Source organism: Podarcis tiliguerta (genome assembly GCF_965153285.1).
Source record: "Podarcis tiliguerta genome assembly, chromosome: 1".
NCBI lineage: Eukaryota > Metazoa > Chordata > Lepidosauria > Squamata > Lacertidae > Podarcis > Podarcis tiliguerta.
The window spans coordinates 7,031,994-7,059,537 of NC_139534.1; the positions used below are offsets into that span (position 1 = coordinate 7,031,994).

The 27,544-nt window shown below is 45.1% G+C and overlaps 1 protein-coding gene across 3 annotated transcripts; it reads left to right on the top strand.

Annotated features, from left to right (window-relative positions):
- The first annotated feature begins 52 nt into the window (after positions 1 to 52).
- On the top strand, positions 53 to 25,753 carry MDH1B (malate dehydrogenase 1B). 3 transcript variants are annotated; one of them, XM_083401806.1, is made up of 13 exons: positions 53 to 115; positions 1,887 to 1,999; positions 2,786 to 2,920; positions 4,694 to 4,836; positions 7,789 to 8,291; positions 10,491 to 10,632; positions 13,031 to 13,194; positions 13,512 to 13,651; positions 14,761 to 14,812; positions 16,405 to 16,461; positions 20,730 to 20,795; positions 21,446 to 21,496; positions 25,047 to 25,753. In XM_083401806.1, the coding sequence occupies exons 1-13, from the start codon at positions 94 to 96 to the stop codon at positions 25,151 to 25,153; spliced, it is 1,695 nt and encodes a 564-aa protein (XP_083257932.1). In that variant the 5' UTR covers positions 53 to 93; the 3' UTR covers positions 25,154 to 25,753. The 3 variants fall into 3 exon arrangements, with proteins under 3 accessions (XP_083257932.1, XP_083257930.1, XP_083257931.1); XM_083401804.1 differs by lacking the exon at positions 53 to 115 and adding an exon at positions 174 to 417; XM_083401805.1 differs by lacking the exon at positions 53 to 115 and adding an exon at positions 175 to 360.
- The last annotated feature ends 1,791 nt before the right edge of the window (positions 25,754 to 27,544 follow it).

Below are 27,544 nucleotides of genomic sequence, written 5' to 3' on the forward strand. Positions count from 1 at the left end.
TGGTTGCCTGGCAACCGCCCCGCTCAACTCCGGCCTAGCTCCCGAGGCGCGAAAACACACACCTGTTGGGGGTTTTTTTTGGAGGGGGGCGGGATGGCCAAATTCGTGCTCGCAGGTGAGGCGGCGGCGACGGCGGCTCCGCCCAGCCTTGCAGTCTGTCTGTCTGTCTGTCTGTCTGTCTCTCTCACTCACACACACACCAACACAACGTCCTGCTCGGGTTTCGTAGGGCTGGGTTGGCTCGCGCCCCCTGAGCATGCACAGAGTGCTGCACTCCCGGCAGTCGCTCTGGGATGAGGGATGAGTTTGCCGGGCGAGTCGAAGCAGGAATAAAGAAAGAGGAGGCTGCTTCCCTCAGCTGTGCGTCCACGGCACACCCCTCTGTGTTAGGAAGCAGAGCAACCCAGTTAATATACGGTTGTGTTTTTCTTAGAACGATTTGTTTTTATTATTATTAGTATGGTGTGGGTGTGTGTATAAAATAATACGGGCAATCTGCCTTCCCTGGAAAGTAAGCAGGCAGCAAGTATTCATAAGTAATAATAACAACAACAACAATAATAATTTATTATTTGTACCCCGCCCATCTGGCTGGGTTTCCCCAGCCACTCTGGACGGCTTCGAACAAAGATGAAAAATACACTAAAATGTCACATACTAAAAACTTCCCTGAACAGGGCTGCCTTCAGATGTCTTCTGAATGTCAGGTAGTTGTTTTTCGCTTTGACATCTGATGGGAGGGCGTTCCACAGGGCGAATATACCGGTATATACTGTATTGACTCCTTTGACTTCACAAGCTTATGAATACTTGCTGCCTGCTTTCCAGGGAAGGCAGATTGCCGCTATTATGCTAAGTCAGATGGATATATATATATATATATTCATTCCACCTTCTTTCTCTGGCAGGACCTCAGATACAGATAAAAATAAGTACAGCTTAAAACGTGGCAGGGGCAGGGAAACAACAACAAATAAGAAACAATTAAACCTTAACAGAATTAAAACTATAGTACAGTGGTACCCCGCAAGACGAATGCCTCGCAAGAAGGAAAACCCGCAAGACGAAAGGGTTTTCCGTTTTCAGAGGCGCTTCGCAAGACGAATTTCCCTATGGACTTGCTTCACAAGATGAAAATGTCTTGCGATTTTTCTAAAGCGCTAAGCTGCTAATAGCCTTTTAGCAGCTAATCCGCTAATCCCTTAAGCCTTTAATAGCCGTTAATAGCCCTTAAACTGCTAATAGCGCTAATCCGCTAATGGGCTTGCTTCACAAGACAAAAAAACCACAAGACGAAGAGACTCGCAGAACGGATTCTTTTCGTCTTGCGAGGCACCACTGTACGGTGATCGCCTTTCTGCTGTTAATGACACTGTGACTAATTTTCGTTTTCTACACCTCAGTCAGTTTCACTGGACGCTTCTGAGCGCCTGCTAATGTTTATTTGTTCATTCATTAGGATGGAGCAGGAGCCCCGTTGGATCTGTGAAGGAGACATAAAGCCACAAAGATCTGGCCCTATTTCTGTCTAGGCCAAGATCCCTTCCTTCCTGCTTGCGATTCGCAGCAGCCGGTGCTCAGAGGCATACTGGTTGCCTCCAACAGTGGAGGGAGAACATTGTGGCTAGCAGGCCCTGATCACCTAATCAGCCCTCGGCTAATTTGCCCAAGCCCCTTTTCATCTAAACCACTCTGGCCGTCGCTACATCTTATGTCAGGAAATTCCAGGAGTTGACTCAGTAGAAACTTGCAGAGCGGGGTGCATGGAGGTTGTGCTTGGGGAAGTAATGCACTCTTGCTCTGCCCCGGTTATCATCCCCCTTTGCAATAAGCATTCGCTCCTTTGACTTCATGAGCTTATGAATACTTGCTTTCTTACTTTCCAGGGAAGGCCGATTGCCCCTATTATGCTAAGGCAGAACTCCTTGCTGATTATTTGCAGAAAAATCTGCCTCACTTCAGGATACACAAGATTACTCAGCATCCAGACAACTGGGAGGTAAAATATATCCATGTGGTTCACTAGTGCAGTAATGACGGCTCACAGGGCTGGTCCTGTCATTAGGGATAGTGAAACATAGTGATTATGTTTTTGTAAAAGATGTTAATTTATGGTTGGTGGTGTTAGCCATCTTGACCTTTTAATCAGGGAAGGTGGGGTACAAATATTTTACATAAATATGTGATGTGGGCAAACCTGTAATGGCCTCTAGCACACTTATGCTCCCTAGATGGAAGTGTATAAATGGACAAGCACTGACTTATATGGGCACAGTGCCTCTGTTGACCCTTTTGGGGATATATTTCTATTTCTTTTGCCTTCTTTCTATTGAAAAATTATAGCCTGGGTGCTGAAGGAGGCTCTTGGTTGAAGCGTTTGAAATCCTGCCCACTAGTGGATGCATCTGTATATTTGACTAGCATGCTGCTTTGCTAAAAAGTGTGTTGGCTAAAGCTTTCTTATAATTTCCTGAAGCAGTACTGGTCCACATTGGTCCTTTCATACATTCAAGCAGACATCGCTCTGCATTTTTCCCCTCACTGCAGCTTCCAGTTCAATGCACTTGCTTGCAACTAATCCATAAATGCCTTATTAATGTATACATTCAAATTAGCATTAGATGCACAGGTACAAAATGTATGAGCCTGTTATAAAATATGAAGGGAAAGTGTTTGGGCGTATCATCTTGGGAAATTACTGTTTCAGTATTGCCTTGAAAGCTTTTTCTGGATTTAACACATTAACAACACATTTCATGCTTGCTTTGGGGGATTTTGCTTCTAGAAGTGGCTGCAGGAGATCTGTGAACAGAATGGATGGAAACATAAGCGCTCTCCAATTATTTGGAGGGAATTGTTGGACCGTGGAGGAAAGGGACTTCTTCTGGGAGGATTCAATGAATTCCTTGAACACGCCCAGGTCTGCTTCTTCTTCTTCTTCTCTTCTTGTCTCTACATTTAGTGAGTATTCAGTTGGCTAAATAATATCCCATCTCCCAACAAAATACTACAATCAGAAGAATGCTTATGAGAGAGATAGTAAATGCGAACTTATATTACTTTGTAACCACACTAGAATCACACTCAAAGACCACAAGACCTTTTAATGGTGTTGAACTTCAAACTTCCTTCAGCCCTAAGCAGCATAGTCTGTGGTTGGGAATGGTGGGAGTTGTAGTCCAACAACATCCAGGGATGGACACAAATTCCCTATCCATGTCATAAGGAGCTTGGAAAACCTACCATAATTAGAGAGAAGTTTTGATTACTGAGGCCACTGGGAAAGGGCAACGAGGAATGAGTTTGGGCTTAATTTGATTATCAGGAAAGTATTCCTAAACGTAGGGATTGCGTATGGCCTGGGTTATTTAAATCTAAAGAATACTGCTACTGCAATGGACTGGCCATGGTAATGATAATGATACAGTGGTACCTCCCTCGAGTTAAGTACTTAATTTGTTCCGGAGGTCTGTTCTTAACCTGAAACTGTTCTGAACCTGAAGCACCACTTTAGCTAATGGGGCCTCCTGCTGCTGCTGTGCCGCCGGAGCAAGATTTCTGTTCTCATCCTGAAGCAAAGTTCTTAACCCGAGTTACTATTTCTGGGTTAGTGGAGTCTGAAACCTGAAGCGTATGTAACCCGAAGTACCACTGTACTGCTGTATTCTGCTTTGATCAGAACCCACATAGTATAATTTAGGAGGGATATGAACAAACTGAAGCATGTCTAGAGGGCAACAATTGTGAGGAGCTTATATGGCAATAAATATCGAGATCAAGTCCTGCGAGGAAAGGTTGTAGGAATTGGCTGTGCTTAGCCTGAAAAAAAGATTACTGAGAAGCAAAATAGTAGCCATTTTCCAAAATGAGGTCCAGTGCCATCGATTGTTAAAATAAAAAAAAATTATAAAAAAAAACAAAAACAAAATGAGGTCCAGTGCCAAAGGCCTTCTGGCAGTTCCCTCGCTGTGAGAAGCCAAGTTACAGGGAACCAGGCAGAGGGCCTTCTTGGTAGTGGCACCCACTCTGTGGAACGCCCTCCCACCAGATGTCAAAGAAAAAAACAACTTCCAGACTTTTAGAAGACATCTGAAGGCAGCCCTGTTTAGGGAAGCTTTTAATGTTTGATGGAGTATTGTATTTTAATATTTTGTTGGAAGCCACCCAGAGTGGCTGGGGAAATCCAGCCAGATGGGCGGGGTATAAATAATAAATAATAATTATTATTATTATAAATATTTGAAGAACTGTCACCCTAATGATAGATCACATTTGTTTTTTGTTTTTGTTGCTCCAGAGGATAGGAACCAAACCAAATAACCCGAAAAGTATTTAGACTAAACATTAGAAAGAACTTCCTAATGGGACAAGCTGTTTGATAGTAGAGGCTGGATGGTTGCTGTAGTGGGTTACTTGCTTCAGGAGGGGATTGGACTAGATTCCTTTAGAGGATCTTTCCAGCACCAATGATTTGATACTGATAGTAAATTATTATTTCTCTTCTGCCAACATGCTTGAAGCATCCATCACAGATGGAACTTAATGAAAAAATTCCCTATTCTGTCCCTTCATTCCTCCCCCAAACACACACTTTTTTTTTAAAAAAAGGTTTTGTTCTTCAGATTTTTGATTAAATGGTGATAATGTCTGAGCCATATTTGGATGCCTGCTGATGACTCTTTTTAATCTTCAGCAATACTATAGCATCACATCCGACATGATGACTGAACAGATGCTCTTAATAGCCAAGGAGAACTTGCAGACTCACATAGTGATTGACCAAGAGGAGGAAGAACTTAAAGGCCTTATCAATCCATTACACATTTGGATAAACAGGTGGGAAAGATGAAAATAAACTGCATAGGGAATCTCAAAAACTTAAGTCTGATCCTTTTCTTTTTAAACAATGCAGCTGTCAGGGAACCTGGAAAATTAGCAGAATCCGGAACCTGTACATGACTGAACACAGTCTATGCTTGTAACACAAAGATCCACATTTGTATATATGAGCACTTACAGCGCAGACCATAATTCCCATTTTTTATTTTCCAACTGCAGTGCCTTGCATTTCATCAAAGATCTCAACATTTCATCAAAGATCCCTTACCTTTCCCGCCCCAACCTGGCCACGGTGATCCATGCGACGGTCACCTCCAGGCTTGACTACTGTATTTCGTTCTACGTGGGGCTGCCCTTGAAGCTGTCCCAGAAACTCCACCGGGTGCAGAATGCTGCAGCGAGACTCCTCACGGGGTCCCTGCCATGGGAGCTGCACTGGCTCCCGGTGGAGTACAGGGTCAGATTTAAGGTGCTGCTTTTGACCTTTAAAGCCCTTCACGGCCTAGGACCCTCGTACCTATGGGACCGCCTCTCCTGGTATGCCTCACGGAGAGCCTCAAGGCCCATGAATAATCATAGTGTAGAGGTCCCAGGCTCTAAGGAAGTTAGATTATTCTCCACCAGGGCCAGGGCCTTCTCAGTGACTGCTCTGACCTGGTGGAATGCTCTGTCCCATGAGACCAGGACCCTGCAGGATTTAACTTCCTTCCGCAGGGCCTGTAAGACAGAACTATTCCTCCTGGCTTTCAATTTGCTCCTGCCAACCTAGCAGTTCGAAAGCACGTCAAGTGCAAGTTGACAAATAGGTACCGCTCCGGCAGGAGGGTGAACAGCATTTCCGTGCGCTGCTGTGGTTTGCCAGAAGCGGCTTAGTCATGCTGGCCACATCACCCGGAAGCTGTACGCCGGCTCCCTCGGCCAGAAAAGCGAGATGAGCGTCGCAACCCCAGAGTCGGCCACGACTGGACTGGACCTAATGGTCAGGGGTCCCTTTACCTTTAGCCACCAAGCCGTTCCTCAGAGCTTCCTTGACCGTGAACTGTCCGATGCTTCCATTTTTATCCATTCTGACTCCTTCTGCCCACCCCCTCACCTTCCTTAATCTCTACTTTCTTTCTGGTTTTAGTTTTGACTTACCGGAAAGCAGACCTATAGGGTACAGCCATAGGGTACAGCCGATCCCCCCTTCTACCCGCAGAGTGGGAGATCCTTGGGAGACAAAGAAGGCCTCCCTTCATGAGCTTTCCTGCTGTGGGAGCGGAAATCTCAGCTAATGCAGTAACAGCAAAAGGGGTGTGTGCCAGTGGCAGACCAGAGGAAGCTTGGGTTCCACTGGATCCAAACAGTGGCGTAGCGTGGGGGGTGCAGGAGGGGCCGGCCGCACTGGGCGCAACATCTGGGGGTTAGGGTTAAGGGGCGCAAATCCACGGGTTAGGGGGTGCAAATCCACGGGTTAGGGGGCGCAAATTACTTGCCTTGCCCCGGGTGCTGACAACCCACGCTTCGCCACTGGATCCAAAGACCTTATGTCCCCACCCCCGAACTGAGGTTGAGAAAAGTGCACCAGCCCAGGATCTGGAATACAGTGGTGCCCCGCAAGACGAATGCCTTGCAAGACGGAAAACCCGCTAGACGAAAGGGTTTTCCGTTTTGGAGGTGCTTCGCAGGACGAATTTGCTATGGGCTTGCTTCGCAAGACGAAAATGTCTTGCGATTCCTGGGGTTTTTTCCCCGCTCCCTACCCCCTTTATCTAAGGCACTAAGCTGCTAATAGCCTTTTAGCAGCTAATCCGCTAATCCCTTAAACCTTTAATAGCCGCTAATAGCTCTAATCCGCTAATCCGCTAATGGGCTTGCTTCGCAAGACGAAAAAACCGCTAGACGAAGAGACTCACGGAACGGATTCTTTTCGTCTCGCGAGGCACCACTGTACTGATTTTCCCACCATGAAAGGAAAGTTTTTTATGTTGCACACTGCCTTGCTGTATTTTCTATGAATGCGCAATTGTTAAATATTTACAAAAAGAAGCAAACAGCGAGCGACAGAAAGGAGGGAGGAGAGAAAATGGCAGAGCCACAGTCCTACCTGCCCCACACTTGGCTTTCACAAGTCCAGCAGGCCTTTAAATCTGACTGTCCAGCAGCCACAACTCCTCCCTCCCCTGACCTAGTCTGTTAATGTTTTTAAGCAGCTTTTCCTGCATTCTCACTGCGGAATTGCTATGGAATGACTGTTGTTGGGGGGGGTCAATCTCAGTAGTCTATCAGCCTATGTGATTGTTAAGTCTTCAGTGTTAAGTTGTTGTTGTTTTAATAAAAAAGTACAGTGGTACCCCGCAAGACGAATGCCTCGCAAGACGGAAAACCCGCTAGATGAAAGGGTTTTCCGTTTTGGAGGTGCTTCGCAAAACGAATTTGCTATGGGCTTGCATCGCAAGACGAAAATGTCTTCCGATTCCTGGGGGTTTTTTCCTTCCCCTCCCCCTTTTTCCCAAGCCGCTAAGCCGCTTAACAGCTGATCCGCTAAGCCCGCTAAGCCGCTAATAGCGCTAATCCGCTAAGCTGCTAATGGGCTTGCTTCGCAAGACGAAAAAACCCGCAAGACGAAGAGATTCGCGGAACGGATTCTTTTCATCTTGCGAGGCACCACTGTAAATAAAATAAGTAGGTTATAGTTTAGAAAAATCAAACAGTTATGCAGTTAAATTAATGTAGTCTTTAACCACATAACTTAAAAATAATTCAGCTTCAATGCCTGCTGTTAGAAGATTATGTCACTAGATTTCATGGCAATGTATCCTTGTTCATTTCTAATACAAGCACTAAGAGTCGATTACTGAGGACCATGAAAACCTGTAGAATAAAAAGATTTTGGGGGGGGGATAGCTCTCTTCTGCATAAAACCAGTGTTTGTTTGTTCATTGCTAACTACTTTTCTTATCTTAACAGAGCATCAGCTAGTATCTGCTATCATCTGATCCCTTTGTTAATCAATGGGGAAATATTTGGAATGGAAACTGAGATCAGCCTCCACTTGCTTGACAGAAAGGGCTGCGAAGAACTTCTTGAATCTATCGTTATGGAGACTGAGGACTTGGCATCCCCTGTCCTTCGTGGTATCACTTTGTACACTGAACTGGACGACCAGACTTTTCTCGAAGCTGAAGTCATCATTTTGCTTGATGACGTCCTTCAAGAGGCAATCCCGTCTCTTGAAGAATGCATCCAGCAAGTTACCAATCAATGTGAAATATATGGTCCTCTGATAGAGAAGAATGCCAGAAGTAATGTCAGGGTTGTTGTGATGGGGAAAACCTTTGTCAACCTTAAGGCGTTGATGATTATTACACATGCTCCGTCCATCAACCCTCAGAATATTGTCACTGTATCCCTGCTCTTGGAAAATGAAGCCAAGGCCATGCTAGCAAGAAAAATGGGAATGCATCCAGCAGGTCTGTAACAAATGATTGCAGATTGACTAATGTTTATTTCGTTATTTTGGATTGTTATATTGTCTTGCCTCAGGGCAAATCATGTTAAGCAAATGAAAAAATAAAAATAACATAGAAGCACACATCCATACTAAAACCCACAAAAATAACCAAGGTTTAAAATATTCTAGACCATGGGTAGGCAAACTAAGGCCCGAGGGCCAGATCAGGCCCAATCGCCTTATAAATCTGGCCCGTGGTCCGTCCAGGAATCAGCGTGTTTTTACAAGAGTAGAATGTGTCCTTTTATTTAAAATGCATCTCTGGATTATTTGTGGGGCATAGGAATTCATTCTTTCTTTCTTTTTTCGTTCTACCCGGACACTGAGGTCCAGCACCGAGGGCCTTCTGGCGGTTCCCTCACTGCGAGAAGCCAAGTTACAGGGAACCAGCCAGAGGGCCTTCTCGGTAGTGGCACCTTCCCTGTGGAACACCCTCCCACCAGATGTCAAAGAGAACAACAACTACCAGGCTTTTAGAAGACATCTGAAGGCAGCCCTGTTTAGGGAAGCTTTTAATGTTTGATGTATTACAGTATTTTAATATATTTTTGGAAGCCGCCCAGAGTGGCTCGGGAAGCCCAGCCAGATGGGCGGGGTATAAATAATAAATTATTATTATTATAATTTTTCAAAATATAGTCTGGCCCCCCACAAGGTTTGAGGGACAGTAGACCAGCACCTGCTGAAAAAGTTTGCTGACCTCTGTTCTAGACCATACAGTCCGAAGTCACTACTGAAATGGGAGGACTTGAACTTTCTCTGAAGGAAACTCAGACTCTGATGCACTTTTAGGGAAAAGGCAGTTCTGCAGTACTAATGTGTGACACTGCCTCTGAGAACTTATCTTTGCAAACCCTTTGCATGCATGCGGGCTAACCAATAGGCTGGGAGATCATAACATTGGTCCATGCTAGAAGATTTCTCAGTTTGACTCAAGATAATCAAAGCTAGGGTGCAGTGGGAGAGGGGGAAAACACAAGGAGGAATTCGACGTAGCGCTGGGCCAATCATCCCATCAACACAAGCTTTTCAGCTTGCCAGATGGGACAGTCCCCACCCACTGTGGTGTAGTGGTTAAGAGTGGTGGACTCATAATCTGGTGAACTGGGTTCGATTCCCCGCTCCTCCACATGCAGCTGCTGGGTGACCTTGGGCTAGTCACATTTCTCTGAAGTCTCTCAGCCCCACTCACCTCACAGAGTGTTGTGGGGGAGGAAGGGAAAGGAGATTGTTAGCCACTTTGAGACTCCTTCGGGTAGTGATAAAGCGGGATATCAAATCCAAACTCTGCCTGTTGTGCACCATTCTGAGGTTCTCCTGACCCGCCCAAGAGCTAGTGGATGTCTTTCACTGGTGGAACAAATCTAATTGAATCTTGCCCATAATTTACAGACTCTCTAAAAGGTCTGCAGTTCTACTATGGTGAATCTCACCAGGCTTTAGTTAAGGACCGTAGGCAGTTTCTTGCCTCATGGGACACAGCAAAAGACATGTCTTTTGAAAGTACAGTAGTGCCTCGCAAGACGAAAAGAATCTGTTCCGCGAGTCTCTTCGTCTTGCGGTTTTTTTCGTCTTGCGAAGCAAGCCCATTAGCGGATTAGTGCTATTAGCGGTTTAGCGGCTATTAGCGGCTATTAAAGGCTTAGCGGATTAGCAGATTAGCTGCTAAAAGGCAATTAGCAGCTTAGTGCCTTAGAAAAAGGGGGTGGGGAGCGGAAAAAAATCGCAAGAATCGCAAGACATTTTCGTCTTGCGAAGCAAGCCCATAGAGAAATTCGTCCTGCGAAGCGCATTGAAAAACGGAAAACCCTTTCGTCTAGCGGGTTTTCCGTCTTGCGAGGCATTCGTCTTGCGGGGCACCACTGTACTCCTTTGCTATGTGAGTTAGCTTTGCTATGTGAATGGTTACCATGATCAGTGGCTCCCAAAAGCAATGGCTATGTTGAGCTAATCTGCTTGAGGGAGCAACACCAGGGAATGGCTTTTGCCTTCATGGCCTGCTTCATGTGGGCTTCCCAGAGACATCTGACTGACCACTGTGGAAATCAGGATGCCGAACTACATGCATCCTGCAGAACCTTTGTTCTGTTCCAGTGGGGATTTTCCTTCCGTTCTTACCAGTTATACTTATGCATCTTTCGATTGTTGTCTTCAACAGGAATAAAAAATCTCGTAGTCTGGGGTAATATCAGTGGGAACAGCTTCATCGATCTGAGTAAAACACAGCTCTATAGATATGACAGCGCCATCTGGGGCCCACCAAGCTTTTCCCGTGATTTGATGGATGTCCTGTTTGATCGGTAATTTTTTGTGATACTTTTGATTTTTTTAAAAACTGGCTTTTATGCCATCCCTCCGAAGAGTCTGAAGTGGTGTTTGCACCTTACACATCGGCCCAAGACCTTTGCCTCTTTCACAGTCTCTTGCATTTTACAACCCCAAAGTTTACTCTTCAGTGCTTTGGGGCATTGTGATGGTGTTTGAAAAACCTTAAACAAAAAACTGAGAGCATCCAACTCAAAGGCTTGAAAAATGAAAAAAGTATTCATGTGCTAAGAAGCAGAAGCATTGTTCTTTTCAGGACTCAGGACAAAATCCCCAAATTGAGCCCAGAAAAGGCACAAGAATGCCAGTGCTTCCGTTTACCAAATGCAGCTTCCAAGTGAAAAGCATAGGAAGTGTGAAAAAGAATATTCTAAATTAAGCTTCTCTCCTGATCTTTACTTCCACCAACAGAGAGAGAGCTCTGCTCCAAATCAAAGCTTCTCTAATGCACTTTTGAACCTCTGTGGAATGTTACATAAGGAGCAGCATCATTATTACTTAAAACCTGATTTGGTGCTTTAAAGTTATTAAGGTCAAAGTGTAGCCTTATGAGGCTTTGCCCTCGGGTGGGAAAAATATTGCACCTGGGAAAGGGAGATGGGAGTCAACAGACACTCAAGGAATAGTTTCGGAGAAAAAGCTTTATTTCTACCATCCATGAACTGGTAGAAGGAGCAAGTGTGATAGTTCACAAACAAGCACGAGTTCACAGTCATTTGCACAGAGCATATATTCCCCTTCCAGTTCCCTCCCCTTTCTCCCCCCTAAGGAGTCCTGCCCCATGTTGAGGTTCCTGAGCATGTACAGAAAGCTCCTGTCTTGGGACTATTGGACTCTTGGCACCCTTCCCAGGAAAGGGGGAATGAAAGTGGTTCAGCGTGTCCAAGAAGTTGCAACTAGAATGAGATAAAAGTCAGTTCTCAGGCCTGCTTTGAACAGAGCCTATTCATTAGCTTTTTGAAGCCTTCTTGTGCTGATAAAAGAATAACATTTTGCCTTGCAACAGCAGAGCAAATGAGCAGATGCTTAGCTGCTGAGAAAATGATTTTGAAAAGCTTTGAGAAGCTTTGAGCCTGCTTTGGGGGGGGGGGGTGACTTCCGGCCTAGGTGGGGTTACCTGTCCTCACCTCCTTCAAAAGTATTTACAGTGGTACCTCGCAAGACGAATGCCTCGCAAGATGAAAAACTCGCAAGACGAAAGAGTTTTTTGTTTTTTGAGTTGCTTCGCGAGACAAATTTCCCTATGGGCTTGCTTCGCAAGACGAAAACGTCTTGCGCCTTTTTCTTAAAACCGTCAATGCATTCCTATGGGAACCCGTGCTTCGCAAGACGAAAAATTCACAAGACGAAGAAACTCGCAGAATGAATTAATTTCGTCTTGCGAGGCACCACTGTAATTAAGAAATAAATGGTCTAGTTGTGGCAAGGATCATAAGCAGCAATAGCTCCAGTGCTCTGTTAGAGTCATACCATGTAAGGATCTGAAGCACATTTCCCCACCCAAAATACTGTAGTATTATTACTATTATTTATTAAATTCGTTAAATGCTGGTTTCTAGATTTTGCCCTGAAGTACATCTATATTTGAGAACTCCTGTTTTGTTTTTGAGTGCTCTTCATCAGAGTTTCCGTCACACGGCTCCCCTGTTGCAACCTGCAGGCTCCCGTGTCACCTTCAAACCTGCCGATGAGTTGGACGATGAAGCAGCCACACCTTCTCCAACCTTTTGCCCCTCCTCTTGTGGTCCACCATCTTCTCCCCCGGCAGCTCTGCTGCTTCCTGCAAGCGGGGGAACAGATAATAAAACTTGAAGGGAAACAGAGGGTAGAGGAGGTGGCTGTCTCATTTCCCAGTTCAGCAGCAGATTATAGGCAAAGGAGGAATCTCGACTTGACAATCCTTGCTCGGAATGCCTGTAGGTGAAAGGGCACAAAGTTCAGGGCAAGTTTGCCCTGGTACTCCCATACCACTCCAAACCTTGCTGAAGAGACCGTGTCAATGTATGAGGCTTTGGGGGGTCTGAGACTTGAGCTTCTTGATGAGGAGCTGCATACTTAAAAATGGTTTGGAACATACCATATTTTTTGCTCTATAAGACTCACTTTTTACCTCCTGAAAAGTAAGGGGAAATGTGAGTGCATCTTATGGAGCGAATGCAGGCTGCACAGCTATCCCAGAAGCCAGAACAGCAAGAGGGATTGCTGCTTTCTCTGGCTTCTGAGATTCAGAATATTTTTTTTCTTGTTTTCCTCCTCCAAAGTCTAGGTGCGTCTTGTGGTCTGGTGCGTCTTATAGAGCAAAAAATACGGTAGTCTCTTCCTGTAGTTTACTTTATTTGTATTTAAGGAAAGCTCTGCTTTCTCATTTTACAGTGAATGGATACGAGCCGAGTTTCTGACTGCAATGAGTTTGTTGAGTTCCTGGGAAATTCATTGCGTAGGCATAGCGCCAGCACATGCCATTTTTACTGTGCTGAGGTACTGGTATCTGGACTCCCCTCCAGGAGAACTGGTCTCCCTGGGAGTTCTCAGTGAAGGTAAATGTTGCTCTTCAGTCAAATAATCATCAAACGTTTCTCTGTCACACTGCTTCATTTCCACCAGAGGCCATGTGGAAAGTTTGTGTTTTTCTATCCAAATTAAAATCTTTGTGTACGATACAGCCAAAGTTTAAGCAAAGCCCCATTGATTTCAGTAGCAGAATTTCATGCCTGCTTAAATCTCTTCCACTGAAATCAGTGTGGCTGAATATTGGGCTATGGTCCATGTAATTCACAGTTTTAATAGCAAATGTATGGGTGTGTTGTTATCTGTGAATAAAATACACTTTGGAGGGACTGTTTCTGTTCCTTAGGTCAGTTTGGGATTCCTGAGGGAATTGTCTACTCCATGCCTGTAAGTTTCCAGAACGGCAGCTGGAAGGTCTCTACAGATCTACAAATTAGTGAGAAAAACCAAGAATGTCTTCAGAATCTAACCTATGACCTGATTCGGGTAACCTCATGCTGCTTTCATGTCCTGTACTATTGTTTTCATAATTCTTCCTTCTAGTTATGGACACATTCCAAACAAGAGACTCCCTTCATGTTAGATTTACTCCACATATGGCGGGTGGTCCGATTGCCATTGGATTCAGCATCTAAATTGATCCTTAGAGGGCAGCACTTGCTAGTGCAAACAATACATTTTTACTAGTTTAATTTTAAAGAGTGCAGTTAAGGCAAATTTCATTAGCACCGAAAGCCTGCCTAGTACTTCCTAGATTGTACCCATTTATTTGGCCAGTTTGTGATTGTTTTGCAGACAGGAAACAAACAAAAACTCCTATATCTGTATAATGGGACAAAGGAGAAGCAGTAACTCACAGCTCTTCCCCTAGAATTTTCCATGATTCTCCAAGCTCCAAAATAAATGTTAAGATCATGGATTTGCCCATGAGTGAAATCTGAGTTGTCCGTCATGCGGAGAAGATTTGCACGAATACAAAAGGCACAAACATAACCCATAAATAAACCCTGACCCATCACTTTCAGCAGAAATTGTTAAGTGTGTTTAGGATCAAACCTTTGGGGAAGTACCGTATTTTTTGCTCTATAAGACCCACTTTTTCCCTCCTAAAAAGTAAGGGGGAATGTGTGTGCGTCTTATGGAGCGAATGCAGGCTGCGCAGCTATCCCAGAAGCCAGAACAGCAAGAGGGATTGCTGCTTTCACTGCGCAGCGATCCCTCTTGCTGTTCTGGCTTCTGAGATTCAAATTATTATTATTATTATTATTTTTACCTCCTCCAAAAACTAGGTGCGTCTTGTGGTCTGGTGCGTCTTATAGAGCGAAAAATACGGTAATTAAGATCACCCTGAGGTCATAGTATTATTGTTTCATCAGTTATTGTATTGTGTCTGTGTACGCTCCCCCCCCCCCGCCCAGTATTCGACTTTTTGAGATGAAAGATGCTACCTTAAAACACCAGTCTAATTTTTTGGGGGGGGAGGGGACTGATTATCTTTGTGGCTCAAACTGGTAGTCTTGGCAAATAAATGCCAACTAAAAATGCATTTTATTTGAGTAATAATTGTGTAATAAATTTCTTGTTTCCCTACGCAGGAAAAGCAAGTTGCATTAGGTGAAGTAACAGAATTGTATCCAGAGAGAAAAGGTAAAAATCAGCAGGATGCGAGCACTTTCTATTAATAGATAAAACACAGTGAATATGAAGACCAGATTTTAAATCAGATGTTCTCAGTGGTGAGATTTTTAAACTGAACATGCCTATTACTAGACCTTTGGAATCCCCAGTTATTTGAGCAAGGATTGTACAATCTGAGTTGCATTTCTAATTCTGCAAGTTACCGTATTTTTCGCCCTATAGGACGCACTGTCCCATAAGGCGCACCTAGTTTTTTTGGGGGGGAAATAAAGGGGGGAAATTTATTCCCCCCCCCCCCAGGCGCAGGGCTGGGGCGGGGGAAGCCCGAGCTTTCTGCAAGCCATGGGAGCCCAGCACTGGCTCCCGCTGCTTGCTGAGAGGTCTGCGAAGCCTGGACGCGCAGGCTTCAGCATGCAGGCAACTCCCGCTCCCGCTGCTTGCGGAGAGGTGCGCGAAGCCTGCATTCGCCCCATAGGACGCACACACATTTCCCCTTCATTTTTGGAGGGGGGAAAGTGCGTCCTATAGGGCGAAAAATACGGTATAATGTCAAAAAACGATATGAGACTGTTTCATCTTAAGAAATAGAGAGTTGTCTGGCCCAGGATTCAAAGAAACTAGGCTGAGAAGCCCAGTTTGACTGACTTTTTCCTCAAAGATCAGCCAATCCACCCACATCACGTGATAAACTCCTTTTGAAACTGAGGAAGGTTTCAAAAATAGTTTGTGAAATGAGCTGGAGGCTAGCTGCTTGAAGACCAAAACAAAAACCCAGACCTAGCACAAGATCCTTGCATATGCAGCCCCTTGGATCCCTTTGATTGGCATTCTGGAGCACTTTGTGGATTTTTCGAAGGACTATAGCACAGGATCCAAAATGCTAGGTGCACTGAAGGGGCTGCATGTTATATCGGTCTGATTTATGTTTACGTAGAAGTGAATCCTCCTGAGTTGAACAAGGCTTACTCCCAGTAAAGAAGGCATAGGATTGCAGCCTTAAAGTTCAAACGACAATGAATAACTTATAGCACCTGATTAAATTCCTGTTAGTTCTCAACTGAAGCCTCTCTTGGGATTTTTTATATATATATACAGTGGTACCTCGGGTTACATATGCTTCAGGTTACATACGCTTCAGGTTACAGACTCCGCTAACCCAGAAATAGTACCTCTGGTTAAGAACTTTGCTTCAGGATGAGAACAGAAATCGTGCTCCGGCGGCGCAGCAGCAGCAGGAGGCCCCATTAGCTAAAGTGGTGCTTCAGGTTAAGAACTTTGCTTCAGGATGAGAATAGAAATCGTGCTCCGGTGGCGCGGCAGCAGCAGGAAGCCCCATTAGCTAAAGTGGTGCTTCAGGTTAAGAACAGTTTCAGGTTAAGAACGGACCTCCGGAACGAATTAAGTACTTAACCTGAGGTACCACTGTATATATCACCTTATTTTTATTTTATTTTTTTGCTGTAGGGTGCTTCTTCAACTAAAGCTTTTGACCTCAAAAACCAGGCACAACCACCCAATTGTTACTAACATTTTACTTTAGCTTGGTAAAGTGCATTTCGTTGATACAGTTAATGTCATTACGTGGATATTGTTTCTTACAGCCAGCCCTGTGCCACATTCAGCAGAGGAAGAGGAAAGCCTCCAAGCTGATGAGGAAGGTAACTCAACAAAATATTTTAAATAAATTATTTTATTGGGGGGAGATTGAGCGCACATTTGTTTACCCAGGTTTTGGACAGGTAAAGATATTTTTATGTTTAAAGCAGCGGTGGTTTTGAGACTGCTTCTAATTATTGGAGACTCTGCTTTTCAGTCATTTATATAGGTTTTTATGTGATAGCTGCATATTTTTGTTTTTAACTGTTGTTATACACTGCCCTGAGCTCAGTTTAAAAGAGGAGCAGTATAAAAATAGAATTAATTTAAAAAAATGAGAAAAGCATTCCCATCCCCTTCACTTATTATGCAGGATAAAAATATATAAGATAACAGCTATGAACTCTGGTTTTAAGGAGATGGTGATGTCATATTATTGAACGTTCTTTATTTTAAATAACCTTTATTGGTTTTTACAGTATGCACCTCAGAAAATGATAGAAATAAAATAAAATAAAATAAAATAAATAAAATAAATAAATAAATAAATAAATAATAAAAATTTATTACTTATACCCCACCCATCTGCCGGGGTCTCCCCAGCCACTCTGGGTGGCTTCCAACAGGAGATTAAAAACACAATCAAACATCAAACATTAAAAAACTTCCTTAAACAGGGCTGCCTTCAGGTGTCTTCTAAACATCAGATAGTTGTTTATTTCTTTGACATCTGATGGAAGGGCATTCCACAGGGCCGAAGAAGAACAGTTTTATGATAAATACATGACTAATGGGCCAGTTAGCAATTGCTTTCCCACCCCTGCAATAACTGACAAATCTCGAGGTTTCTGTAGACTATCGCAAATTTGCAAGTCAATATGCAGAAAATGCAACTTTTTTTTAAAGTGTGCAAACTACTTTTCCAAATGAGTTCAGAGAGTATTTTTGTATGCATTAGCACAGAGGGGGGAGGGAGAAATACCATATTTTTCGCTCTATAGGACGCACTTTTTCCCCTCCAAAAATGAAGGGAAAATGTGTGTGCGTCCTATGGAGCGAATGCAGGCTCCGCCGCGACGCGCCGGTCCTGGAAGCCGGAGGAGGAACAGAAGGGTCTCCTTCTGTTCCTTCTCCAGCTTCGCTGAAGGGCGCTGCGCCTTCTCCCTCTCTGCGCTGCGCCTCTCCTGTGAAGGAGAGGCGCTACGCAGAGAGAGAGAGAAGGCGCAGCGCCCCTTGAGCGACGCGCCTGTTGTGCGAAGCCGGAGGAGGAACAGAAGGGACTCCTTCTGTTCCTCCTCCCGCTTGGCAGCAACGCGCCTGTTCAGCTTCGCTGAAGGGCGCTGCGCCTTCTCCCTCTCTGCGCAGCGTCTCTCCTGTGAAGGAGAGGCGCTACGCAGAGAGAGAGAGAAGGCGCAGCACCCCTTGAGCGACGCGCCTGTCATGCGAAGCGGGAGGATGGACAGACGGAGACCCTTCTGTTCCTTCTCCAGCTTCGCTGAAGGGCGCTGCGCCTTCTCCCTCTCTGCGCAGCGTCTCTCCTGTGAAGGAGAGGCGCTATGCAGAGAGAGAGAGAGAAGGCGCAGCACCCCTTGAGCGACGCGCCTGTCATGCGAAGCGGGAGGAGGGACAGACGGAGACCCTTCTGTTCCTTCTCCAGCTTCGCTGAAGGGCGCTGCGCCTTCTCCCTCTCTGCGCAGCGTCTCTCCTCTGAAGGAGAGGCGCTACGCAGAGAGAGAGAGAAAGTGCAGCGCCCCTTGAGCGACGCGCCTGTTGTGCGAAGCCGGAGGAGGAACAGAAGGGACTCCTTCTGTTCGCCCTCCCGCTTGGCAGCGACGCGCCTGTCCAGCGAAGCCGGAGGAGGAACAGAAGGGTCTCCTTCTGTTCCTTCTCCAGCTTTGCTGAAGGGCGCTGCGCCTTCTCCCTCTCTGCGCTGCGCCTCTCCTGTGAAGGAGAGGCGCTGCGCAGAGAGAGAGAAGGCGTAGCGCCCCTTGAGCGACGCGCCTGTCGTGCGAAGCCAGAGGAGGAACAGAAGGGATTCCTTCTGTTCCTCCTCCCGCTTGGCAGCGACGCGCCTGTTCAGCTTTGCTGAAGGGCGCTGCGCCTTCTCCCTCTCTGCGCAGCGTCTCTCCTGTGAAGGAGAGGCGCTGCGCAGAGAGAGAGAAGGCGCAGCGCCCCTTGAGCGACGCGACTGATATGCGAAGCGGGAGGAGGAACAGAAGGGTCTCCTTCTGTTCCTCCTCCCGCTTGGCAGCGACGCGCCTGTCCAGCGAAGCCGGAGGAGGAACAGAAGGGTCTCCTTTTGTTCCTTCTCCAGCTTCGCTGAAGGGCGCTGCGCCTTCTCCCTCTCTGTGCAGCACCTCTCCTGTGAGAGGCGCTGCGCAGAGGGAGAGAAGGCGCAGCACCCCTTGAGCGACGCGCCAGTCCTGGAAGCCGGAGGAGGAACAGAAGGGTCTCCTTCTGTTCCTTCTCCAGCTTCGCTGAAGGGCGCTGCGCCTTCTCCCTCTCTGCGCTGCGCCTCTCCTGTGAGAGGCGCTGCGCAGAGGGAGAGAAGGCGCAGCACCCCTTGAGCAACGCGCCTGTCATGCGAAGCGGGAGGAGGAACAGACGGAGACCCTTCTGTTCCTTCTCCAGCTTTGCTGAAGGGTGCTGTGCCTTCTCCCTCTCTGCGCAGCGCCTCTCCTGTGAGAGGCGCTGCGCAGAGAGGGAGAAGGCGCAGCGCCCCTTGAGCGACGCGCCTGTCGTGGGAAGCCGGAGGAGGAACAGAAGGGACTCCTTCTGTTCCCCCTCCCGCTTGGCAGCGACGCGCCTGTCCAGCGAAGCCGGAGGAGGAACAGAAGGGTCTCCTTCTGTTCCTTCTCCAGCTTTGCTGAAGGGCGCTGCGCCTTCTCCCTCTCTGCGCTGCGCCTCTCCTGTGAAGGAGAGGCGCTGCGCAGAGAGAGAAGGCGCAGTGCCCCTTGAGCGACGCGCCTATCAAGCCGAGCCGGAGGAGGAACAGAAGGGTCTCCTTTTGTTCCTTCTCCAGCTTCGCTGAAGGGCACTGCGCCTTCTCCCTCTCTGCGCAGCACCTTTCCTGTGAAGGAGGGGCGCTGCACAGAGAGAGAGAAGGCGCAGTGCCCCTTCAGCGATGCGTCTGTCCTGGCTTCTGCTTTAGCCCTGCGCAGCCTCTTTGGGCAGGGGGAGCCTTCATCCCGCTGCCCTGAAGAGGCTTGGCGCGGTTACCCAGAAGCCAGAACAGCCACACTGTATCCCAGAAGCCAGTTCCCTCTTGCTGTTCTGGCTTCTGGGGTTCAGAATATTTTTTTCTTGTTTTCCGCCTCCCAAAACTAGGTGCGCCCTATGGTCCGGTGCGCCCTATGGTGCGAAAAATACGGTATGTAAAAGCAGTAAACATTTGCTTTATTTAAGAATGGGCGGCTTCTTGAGCACCATAATTTCTGCAGAGTAGCAATGCATTTGATAAAACTGGAATGCAGACGAGACAGCAAGATATAGATTTTGACTTGACTTGATAGAGGTTTTTGAGAAACTCATGCTGGGTCTTAGTAATCACATTAGCCTGCATGTGTAGAAAAAAGACATGAAATGGAAGCGGCAGTTTAATTCCAGGTTGTGCTAGTTAATTCCAGGTTGAGCTGGGCAAATAAACAGGCTGTTTCCCAGTGAATGTGTCATTTCATCATTCAGACAGCTAAAGAATATAGCAGGTTTTTGTACTACTGCAAAAAAGTGGTATCTCACTATTGATAGTTAAGGCAGAGCAATTGTCACTGCTTATGTTGCCCTACTCATGACCTATAGGGCTAGGTGAATAGATGACTAAAATAAATAATACCCTTAACAACCTAACAGATAGACCATGGGTAGGCAAACTAACGCCCTGGGGCCGGATCCAGCCCAATTGCCTTCTAAATCTGGGAAACAGCGTGTTTTTACATGAGTAGAATGTGTCCTTTTATTTAAAGTGCATCTCTGGGTTATTTGTGGGGCCTGCCTGGTGTTTTGACATGAGTAGAATGTGTGCTTTTATTTAAAATGCATCTCTGGGTTATTTGTGGGGCACAGGACTTCGTTCATTTCCCTCTCCCCAAAATATAGTCTGGTCCCCCCACAAGGTCTGAGGCACAGTGGACCGGCCCCCGGCTGAAAAGTTTTGCTGACCCCTGAGATAGACTCTAGGAAAAATGGAATTGGGTCTGGGAAAACTTCAGAGGGGATGAGTTCCATCCCTGCTTATCCAGAGATAAGGGAAAAATAGCACTGCAGAGGCTGTGCCACTGCTTTTCTCATTGAAAAAGCTCTCAGGTCTGTTCTTTAATCCGGTTTCTTTTAGGACTTGGACTTTCACCCAGTAGCCAAGGAATCGCCTCTGAAAAAGGTGGCGAAACTCCTGCTGAAGGTAAATCTTAAACTGTGTGTGTGTGTGTTTAGGACTGAGCTAAAACAGCCTCCCCAAGCTATGCCCTTTTTCAGTGGTGAAGTGGAGGGCAGGCGAAGAGACATCAAATTTTCTAGGAAAGGGGGTGTGAAATTCTCCAATGCTTTTCCCTCAGAAAATTCTCTCCTTCAGAGGGGATGAGCTCCAGCTGTTATGTACTGAGTTGAATAGGATTCAGAATGCAGCAGTCTGATTGGTCCTGGAACAATAGGATCCAGAATGCAGCAGTCTGATTGGCCCTAGAACAATAGGATCCAGAATGCAGCAGTCTGAGTGGTCCACAGGAGCCACCCAATCCAGCTCCAGGTGGAAGTGAATCCGCAACCTGATTGGCCTACAGGAGAATCCCGGAACTAGCCAATCACGTGGGGCCCACTGTGTAAATAATGTATATAAGGCAGACATTCTGGGGGAACTTCCTCCTCACAACTATGAGCTGAATAAAGAGCATGAAATCCACTCTCAGCTATTTGTATATTTCACCAGCCCTGCTTGCTTCACAGAGACAAGAGGGAAGTAGCGAACACGGTAGCTCTGATGGCTGTTTCTGTGCCACTGCTATCCTCATTGCAAAAGCTCTCAGGTCTGTTCTTTAACCCGGTTTCTTTTAGGACTTGGACCATCACCCAGCGGCCAAGGAATCGCCGAAGAAACTTCTGAAGGTAAATCTTAAACTGCAAGTATGTGCGTGTGTGTTTAGAACTGAGCTAAAATAGCCTTCCCAAACTACGCCATTTGTCAGTGGTGAAACTGAAGAGTCATCAAATTTTCTCGGAGAGGGAGGTGAAATTCTTCAATGCTTTTCCCTCAGACAATTCTCTCCTTTAAAATTTTGACTCAGTGATGAATGCAGCGCTTCTGTCCTTATACGCTGATGAAGGAAGCAGTGGGCTAAGAGAGAAAGGCCTCTACCTTCAATGACACTGTAATAATATTCAACAAGGTCAAAACTGGATCCATAGTTTCATCCAGAATTAACAAGTGGCAAAATTGGAGAGACCATTTTGCCGTATTAATCCCGTGGGAGGACTGCAATTCTCCAATAGTTTGGGAAGAGATTGGGTAAGGGAAGTTTTCCAAAACTGGCTAAGAAAAGCTATTTTCTGGATACTTCTAGCCCAGCCCTAATTTCTTCTCCTCCGAAGTTTTTAAAAAATCTCACAACAACAACAACAACAACAACCCAAATCTGTCCAGGCATACTTCAAGCCAGGGCAGAAAATGGGCAGATGAAAAGATGCAACTTTCCCTTTACCACGAATTGTTTTTTGTCTGAAAATCACTCCCCTCAAGGTGCTTCTACCTCTGATTCCTCAAGTCACTATTTGATTTGCAGTTATCAAATGACAAGCATGTGTGTGTAAACTAGAGAAGAGAGAGAGAATTTTACTCAGGGAATTTGAAGCTGAAAAGCTGGCAACCTTAATCTCTTACGTGTCCTTGCTTAACTACCAGCAATGCTATTCCCAAAGCCTTTCTTTTTTAAAAAAACCATAATTTAATTTTATATACCACTGAATGTAAAAATAGGCTTTCAATTACAAAGATAAAAACCAATTACACAAACATTAGAATATAAGCATCCACAATTAAGATACACAATTAAAGATTGTTAGCTGCAAGTCTGTTTTGTGCCATTGGCTGCTATCTTTCCCTAGCAGCACCGGTTTTGGAATTCAGGTTGGGCTGTTTTGCAAGACAGCATCAGGGCAACTTTTAGAAGTCAGAACTGAAGCACTAGTATGTTCACACAAGCCTTTGTGTGTGCACTTCCTCCTCCCTAAAGAGTTTCTCGATCCTGCCCATTGGACACGGTTGTGGGGTTGTGGCAGAGAGAGAAGATGGTGTCTTAAAGCCTTTCGATTATAGTGTAGTCAATCTGGGATTTGTATTCATGTTTCCTACATCCCAAGCACAACACACTCTCCATCAAAGCAGACTGACATTTTCTCCCTTTTCATCCTGAAGCACTTCGTTCTGATTAGCCTCTCTTTTTTTTAAGAGCAGATACAAACAGCTTTTTTTAAAAAAAAAATGCTTTATTGGTTTTAAAACTGTAGAACAGAAATGATCAATAAAGGTTAAAGACAAATTAAAAATAATCATTCATTCCTTAATTGATACTTGATTTGTACATCAATTTGTAATTACATTTAACATGATCTCTGATCTTCCCATTATGTTCCTTAATTGGATTCCTTGAATACGCACTTAACTTTATTTTCTCCATGTTGTTTAACTTACTTTACATTTTTTAAAGTTATCCTATTTACACACAGAAACTCAATTGAAACCTGCCAACAGATTAATATTCTGACAATCTTCTTTTACATAAACTCTGTATATGACCCACTCTCTGGTAAATTTTTCATCTGTAATGTCTCGTTTCCTTGCTGATAGCCTTGCTAGTTCAGTGTATTCTCTTTAATTTATTTTGCCAGTCTGATTGGAATGGGATAGCCTCTCCCTTCCAACCTTTTGTGATTAAAATTCTGGCAGCAACTCTAGCATACATAAAGACTCTCCTGAACTTTTTTTGGAATTTTGTTACCCATAATTCCTAGCAGGAAGGCTTCAGATTTTTAGGGAAAGAACATTTAAACATTTTCTTAAGTTCGTAAATCATTTCCCAAAACTGTCTGATCTTTTTACAGTTCCACCACATGTGGATCCATGTACCTTCAGCATCTCTGCATTTCCAGAAAATGTTTGTCCTAGATCTAAACATTTTAGCCAATTTAACAGGTGTTAAATGGCACCTGTAAGGCATTTTCATACAGTTTTCCTTTAGATCGTAGCATGACTTCCCTCCAGAGTCTCTCCCAACATTCCATGTGGATGTTGTAACCATGGTTCCTGGCCCATTGCACCATTACGGATTTGACTTCTTCCTCCTTGACCTCCCAGTCAAGGAGTAACCTATACATTTTAGAGAGTGGTTGGTATTTATTTTGAATCTCATCTTTGAGTCTTGAAGGTTCTGCGGAGGAACCGGTTTATTTGTCTTTTTGGAAGGTCTCGTTCAATTGAAAATATTGCATCCAATCTATCAAATGGTGCCTTTCCCAAAAAATTTTTAAAGGTTTTAACTTATCGTCTTTTTCTTCCAGCAGATCTTTCTAGGTTGCGCAGATACGATTCACTTTCTTCTTTTTAACCGAAAATGCTTCTGTCGGGGACAACCACCACGGCGTTTTAGGTTCTAATAAAGTCTCATATTTAGACCACACTTTGTGTAATGATCTCTTGATTACGTGGTTTAGGAAGCCTTTATGTACCTTGGCCTTCTCATAAGCTAGATAAGCATGCCAACCGTATCTGTTGTCGAACCCTTCCAGGTCTAGCAGGTCAGTATTATTCAGTGTCTTCCATTCTTGTCTCCAGGAAAGGCATTCTGATGAGCATCAATGGTACAGCCCAAATGGCGATCCTCCATGCTTTTCTTAAGGGAGGTTGAGGGCCATAGTCCCTGGTGGGACATCTCTTTTGCATGAAGAGGGCTGCAGGTTCAGTCGCTCACATCTTTAGTTAGGTCTGGGAGAGAGTTTGGAGTCCATCAGTGCAGAAGAGGCTGAACTAGATGGACAAATTGTCTGACTCAGTATAAAGCCCCTTTCTGTGTTCCCAGCTTCTCGTGAAAAGAAGGTCAAAATATGCTAACAGGTTATATTTTTTTATATATAATTTTATTAAGACTTTCACGTAGAAAAAGAAAAAGAAAAATACAAAAATAGAAAGAAAAACAAATAAAAACAATTCCATTTTCATAGTATTTCTTACATTTGCTTATTTCCCAGACTTCCCCACACCTCCCCTCTCTGTATTCCAATTCAAAAATTTAATCAGCAAATCCCTTCCCTCTGTCTTATCTTTATCTTTATCTTAATATATTATACCTTTAATTCTTCATCTTTTTAACCTTCGAATTTTCCATACTCCTTAGCCACATTATTACTAATAACCTTTTAACCTCCATCCGATGTCATTCTAACATTCATTAATTTTATAATATTTCTGTAAATAGTCTTTAAATTTCTTCCAATATTCCTCCACCGTCTCTTCTCCCTGGTCTCTGATTCTGCTAGTCATTTTTGCCAGTTCCATATAGTCCATCACCTTCATCTGCCATTCTTCCAAAATATGCTAACAGATTATAAAAGAAGAATGTTTGAAATGTGTGAAATGTAAAACTAACAATTCTTTCTGCATCAGAGGCTGAAGGTTCCCCTAGTGAGGCAAAGAATCCTGAAGAAGAACCCACAGGCGAAAATGCAGAAGATCCTGTAGATGGTAGGCCCAAGCTGCTTAAAAATAAATAAAAAATTTACCCCTTCAGATGATAAAACAGCAGTATCATTTTAGCAAGTACACAGGGGTAAGCTCCAACTATTTGTAAACCTTATATTTGAATTGTGAAACCAGGTATTTCTTCCAGTTGGGACTCCTTAACTCAAAAAAAGTAATGTAAAAAAATCATTCTATTTGTTGGTAGTAGGCTTCATTTTTAAAACTGTTGTGGTATTTGTTAATGCATGGCATCTTCTCAAATCTGCTTTACTTTCTGGCTTCTATTAACAACAGCAGAATTGCTTTCACAGTACAGTCATACCTCAGGTTGAGCGTTTTCGGGTTGTGCTCCGCGGCGATCCGGAAGTAACGGAACGCGTTACACGTGTACAGAAGCAACGCCTCATGTTGTGGACTTTTCGGGGTTCATATGGACTCCCGGAACGAATTAAGTTCGTATCCAGAGGGCCCACTGTAATGAGCTCTTTCAACTCTCGCAGTTTGAGTCCCTGCCTCGGCTTCCGTCATCCCTCAATACCAGAGGCACCCCTTCATTTTTAACAATAGAGACTTTTCTGAGTTTGGAGCCCTCTTGAGCCCCTTCCCAACTTTCTCTAACAACCAAGTTTGCCATAAGCCAGTGGTGTAGCGTGGGGGGTGCAGGGAATTCATTAAGAATTCAAAACACTCATATTCAAATTTGTAGAGGATGATGCTCAAATCCATAGCGAAATTTGGATGATAGACTCTTCTCCTCTCTTACTACACTTGATGGAGGAGCAAGATGAACCCTTTGGAGCAGCCTGAAATCTGTTTTGCACGCTCAACCATCTAATCGACTCAAGGCTTCCCAGCACCCTCTACATTCCAGCTTTAAAGACTGCTGATTCTGGGGCTTTTCCTTCACAGCCAGCTTTCCTCCCTTACCCCCTTGTTGTGTTTTCCTCAACAACCAGCCTCAAGAAGATGTAGCTCTGGAGAAATGAAAAAACTTGCTTGCCACTTTGCGACATTTTAGTGCGTTCTAATAAAGATGAAATTTTAATAAGGCTTTGAGATTTATTTCCATTGGAATCATAGAATCATAGAGTTGGAATAGATCACAAGGGCCATCGAGTCCAACCCCCTGCCAAGCAGGAAACACCATCAGAGCCCTCCTGACATATGGTTATCAAGCCTCTGCTTAAAGACCTCCAAAGAAGGAGACTCCACCACACTCCTTGGCAGCAAATTCCACTGTCGAACAGCTCTTACTGTCAGGAAGTTCTTCCTAATGTACCTGGAACAACCTAGGTACGCTGCTGTTTTTGAAATAAGGAAGTGTTTCGGATAGGTTATAAGTAAAAGAAAGTGCAGATCGGCAGGTAAGTCTTTGTGGAATGGCACTTTCTTGGGGGATCATTTGAGAGGGGTGGGGGTGGGCATCCAAGAAGGTGCAAAAACACTGAACTTGTCTGTATAGGTTCCACATAAACTAAAGCACAAGGGGTTTGTGAGAATGAAAAGTGCAGCGGGCAAGCATTGAAAACAACTATGATTTGGGTTCTGCATACCGTATTTTTCGCTCCATAAGATGCACTTTTCCCCTCTTAAAATCTAAGAAGAAATGTCTGTGCGTCTTATGGTGCGAATGTGTGGTCCCTGGGGCTGGGGGGGGGGGACCTGGGCTACCCCCGCCAGCCCTGACCTGCTCTTTGGGGCTGGGGGTGGGGGAAAGCGCTTCCCCCACCGCCAGCCCCACAAGCTCAGGGAGCAGTGGGAAGGCTGCACCCCAACCTTTCCGTTCCTTTCCTTTCCGCTGCTCCCCAACCTGCTTTTTGGGGCTGGGGGTGGGGGGAACCTGGGCTTCCCCCAAGAAGCTCCCGAGCAGCTCTGAGGTAGCCCGTGAAGCCTCCGCAGGGCAGCGGGGAGCCTTCATCCTGCTGCCCTGGAGAGGCTTTGCGTGGCTATCCCTGGCTTTTGCGGGAGGTGGGGGAAGGGACAGAGCAAGGCTCTCTCACTTCCCCCACCTCCCACAGAAGCTCCCAAGAGCCGCATATTTTTTTTCTCGAATTCTCCCCCCAAAAAGTATGGTCAGGTGCACCTTATGGAGCGAAAAATACGGTACCTCAAGGTTTCTCCAAGCATCCTAATGTTTTCCAGTAACCCTGTCTTGGCTTCAGCCCTGTCAATAGTCAACCACTTCATCACTAGAGGGAATTAGAAGATGAGATGGTTAACTTCAAGGGCTGCTACAATCAGGATTTTGTGCTTCTACAAGAGCAACATAATTACTGTAATAAAGAAATCTTTTGTATCGGTCTTTTGGCTTGTTCTTCCAAAAGCATACACAGAAATAGCTAAAGCCGGCGTGGGTCTATGACGCTTGTACCTGTATTTAATATTCATCAAAAAAATCAATATGATGAAATTCCAAAAACTTA

Excerpts from the sequence above, each read along its gene's own strand:
- MDH1B (XM_083401804.1), top strand. The coding sequence starts at position 294 with ATGAGGGATGAGTTTGCCGGGCGAGTCGAAGCAGGAATAAAGAAAGAG. Across the intron at positions 2,921-4,693 it reads AATTCCTTGAACACGCCCAG|CAATACTATAGCATCACATC; the intron begins GTCTGCTTCTTC and ends TTTAATCTTCAG. Across the intron at positions 13,195-13,511 it reads CCTGGGAGTTCTCAGTGAAG|GTCAGTTTGGGATTCCTGAG; the intron begins GTAAATGTTGCT and ends TCTGTTCCTTAG.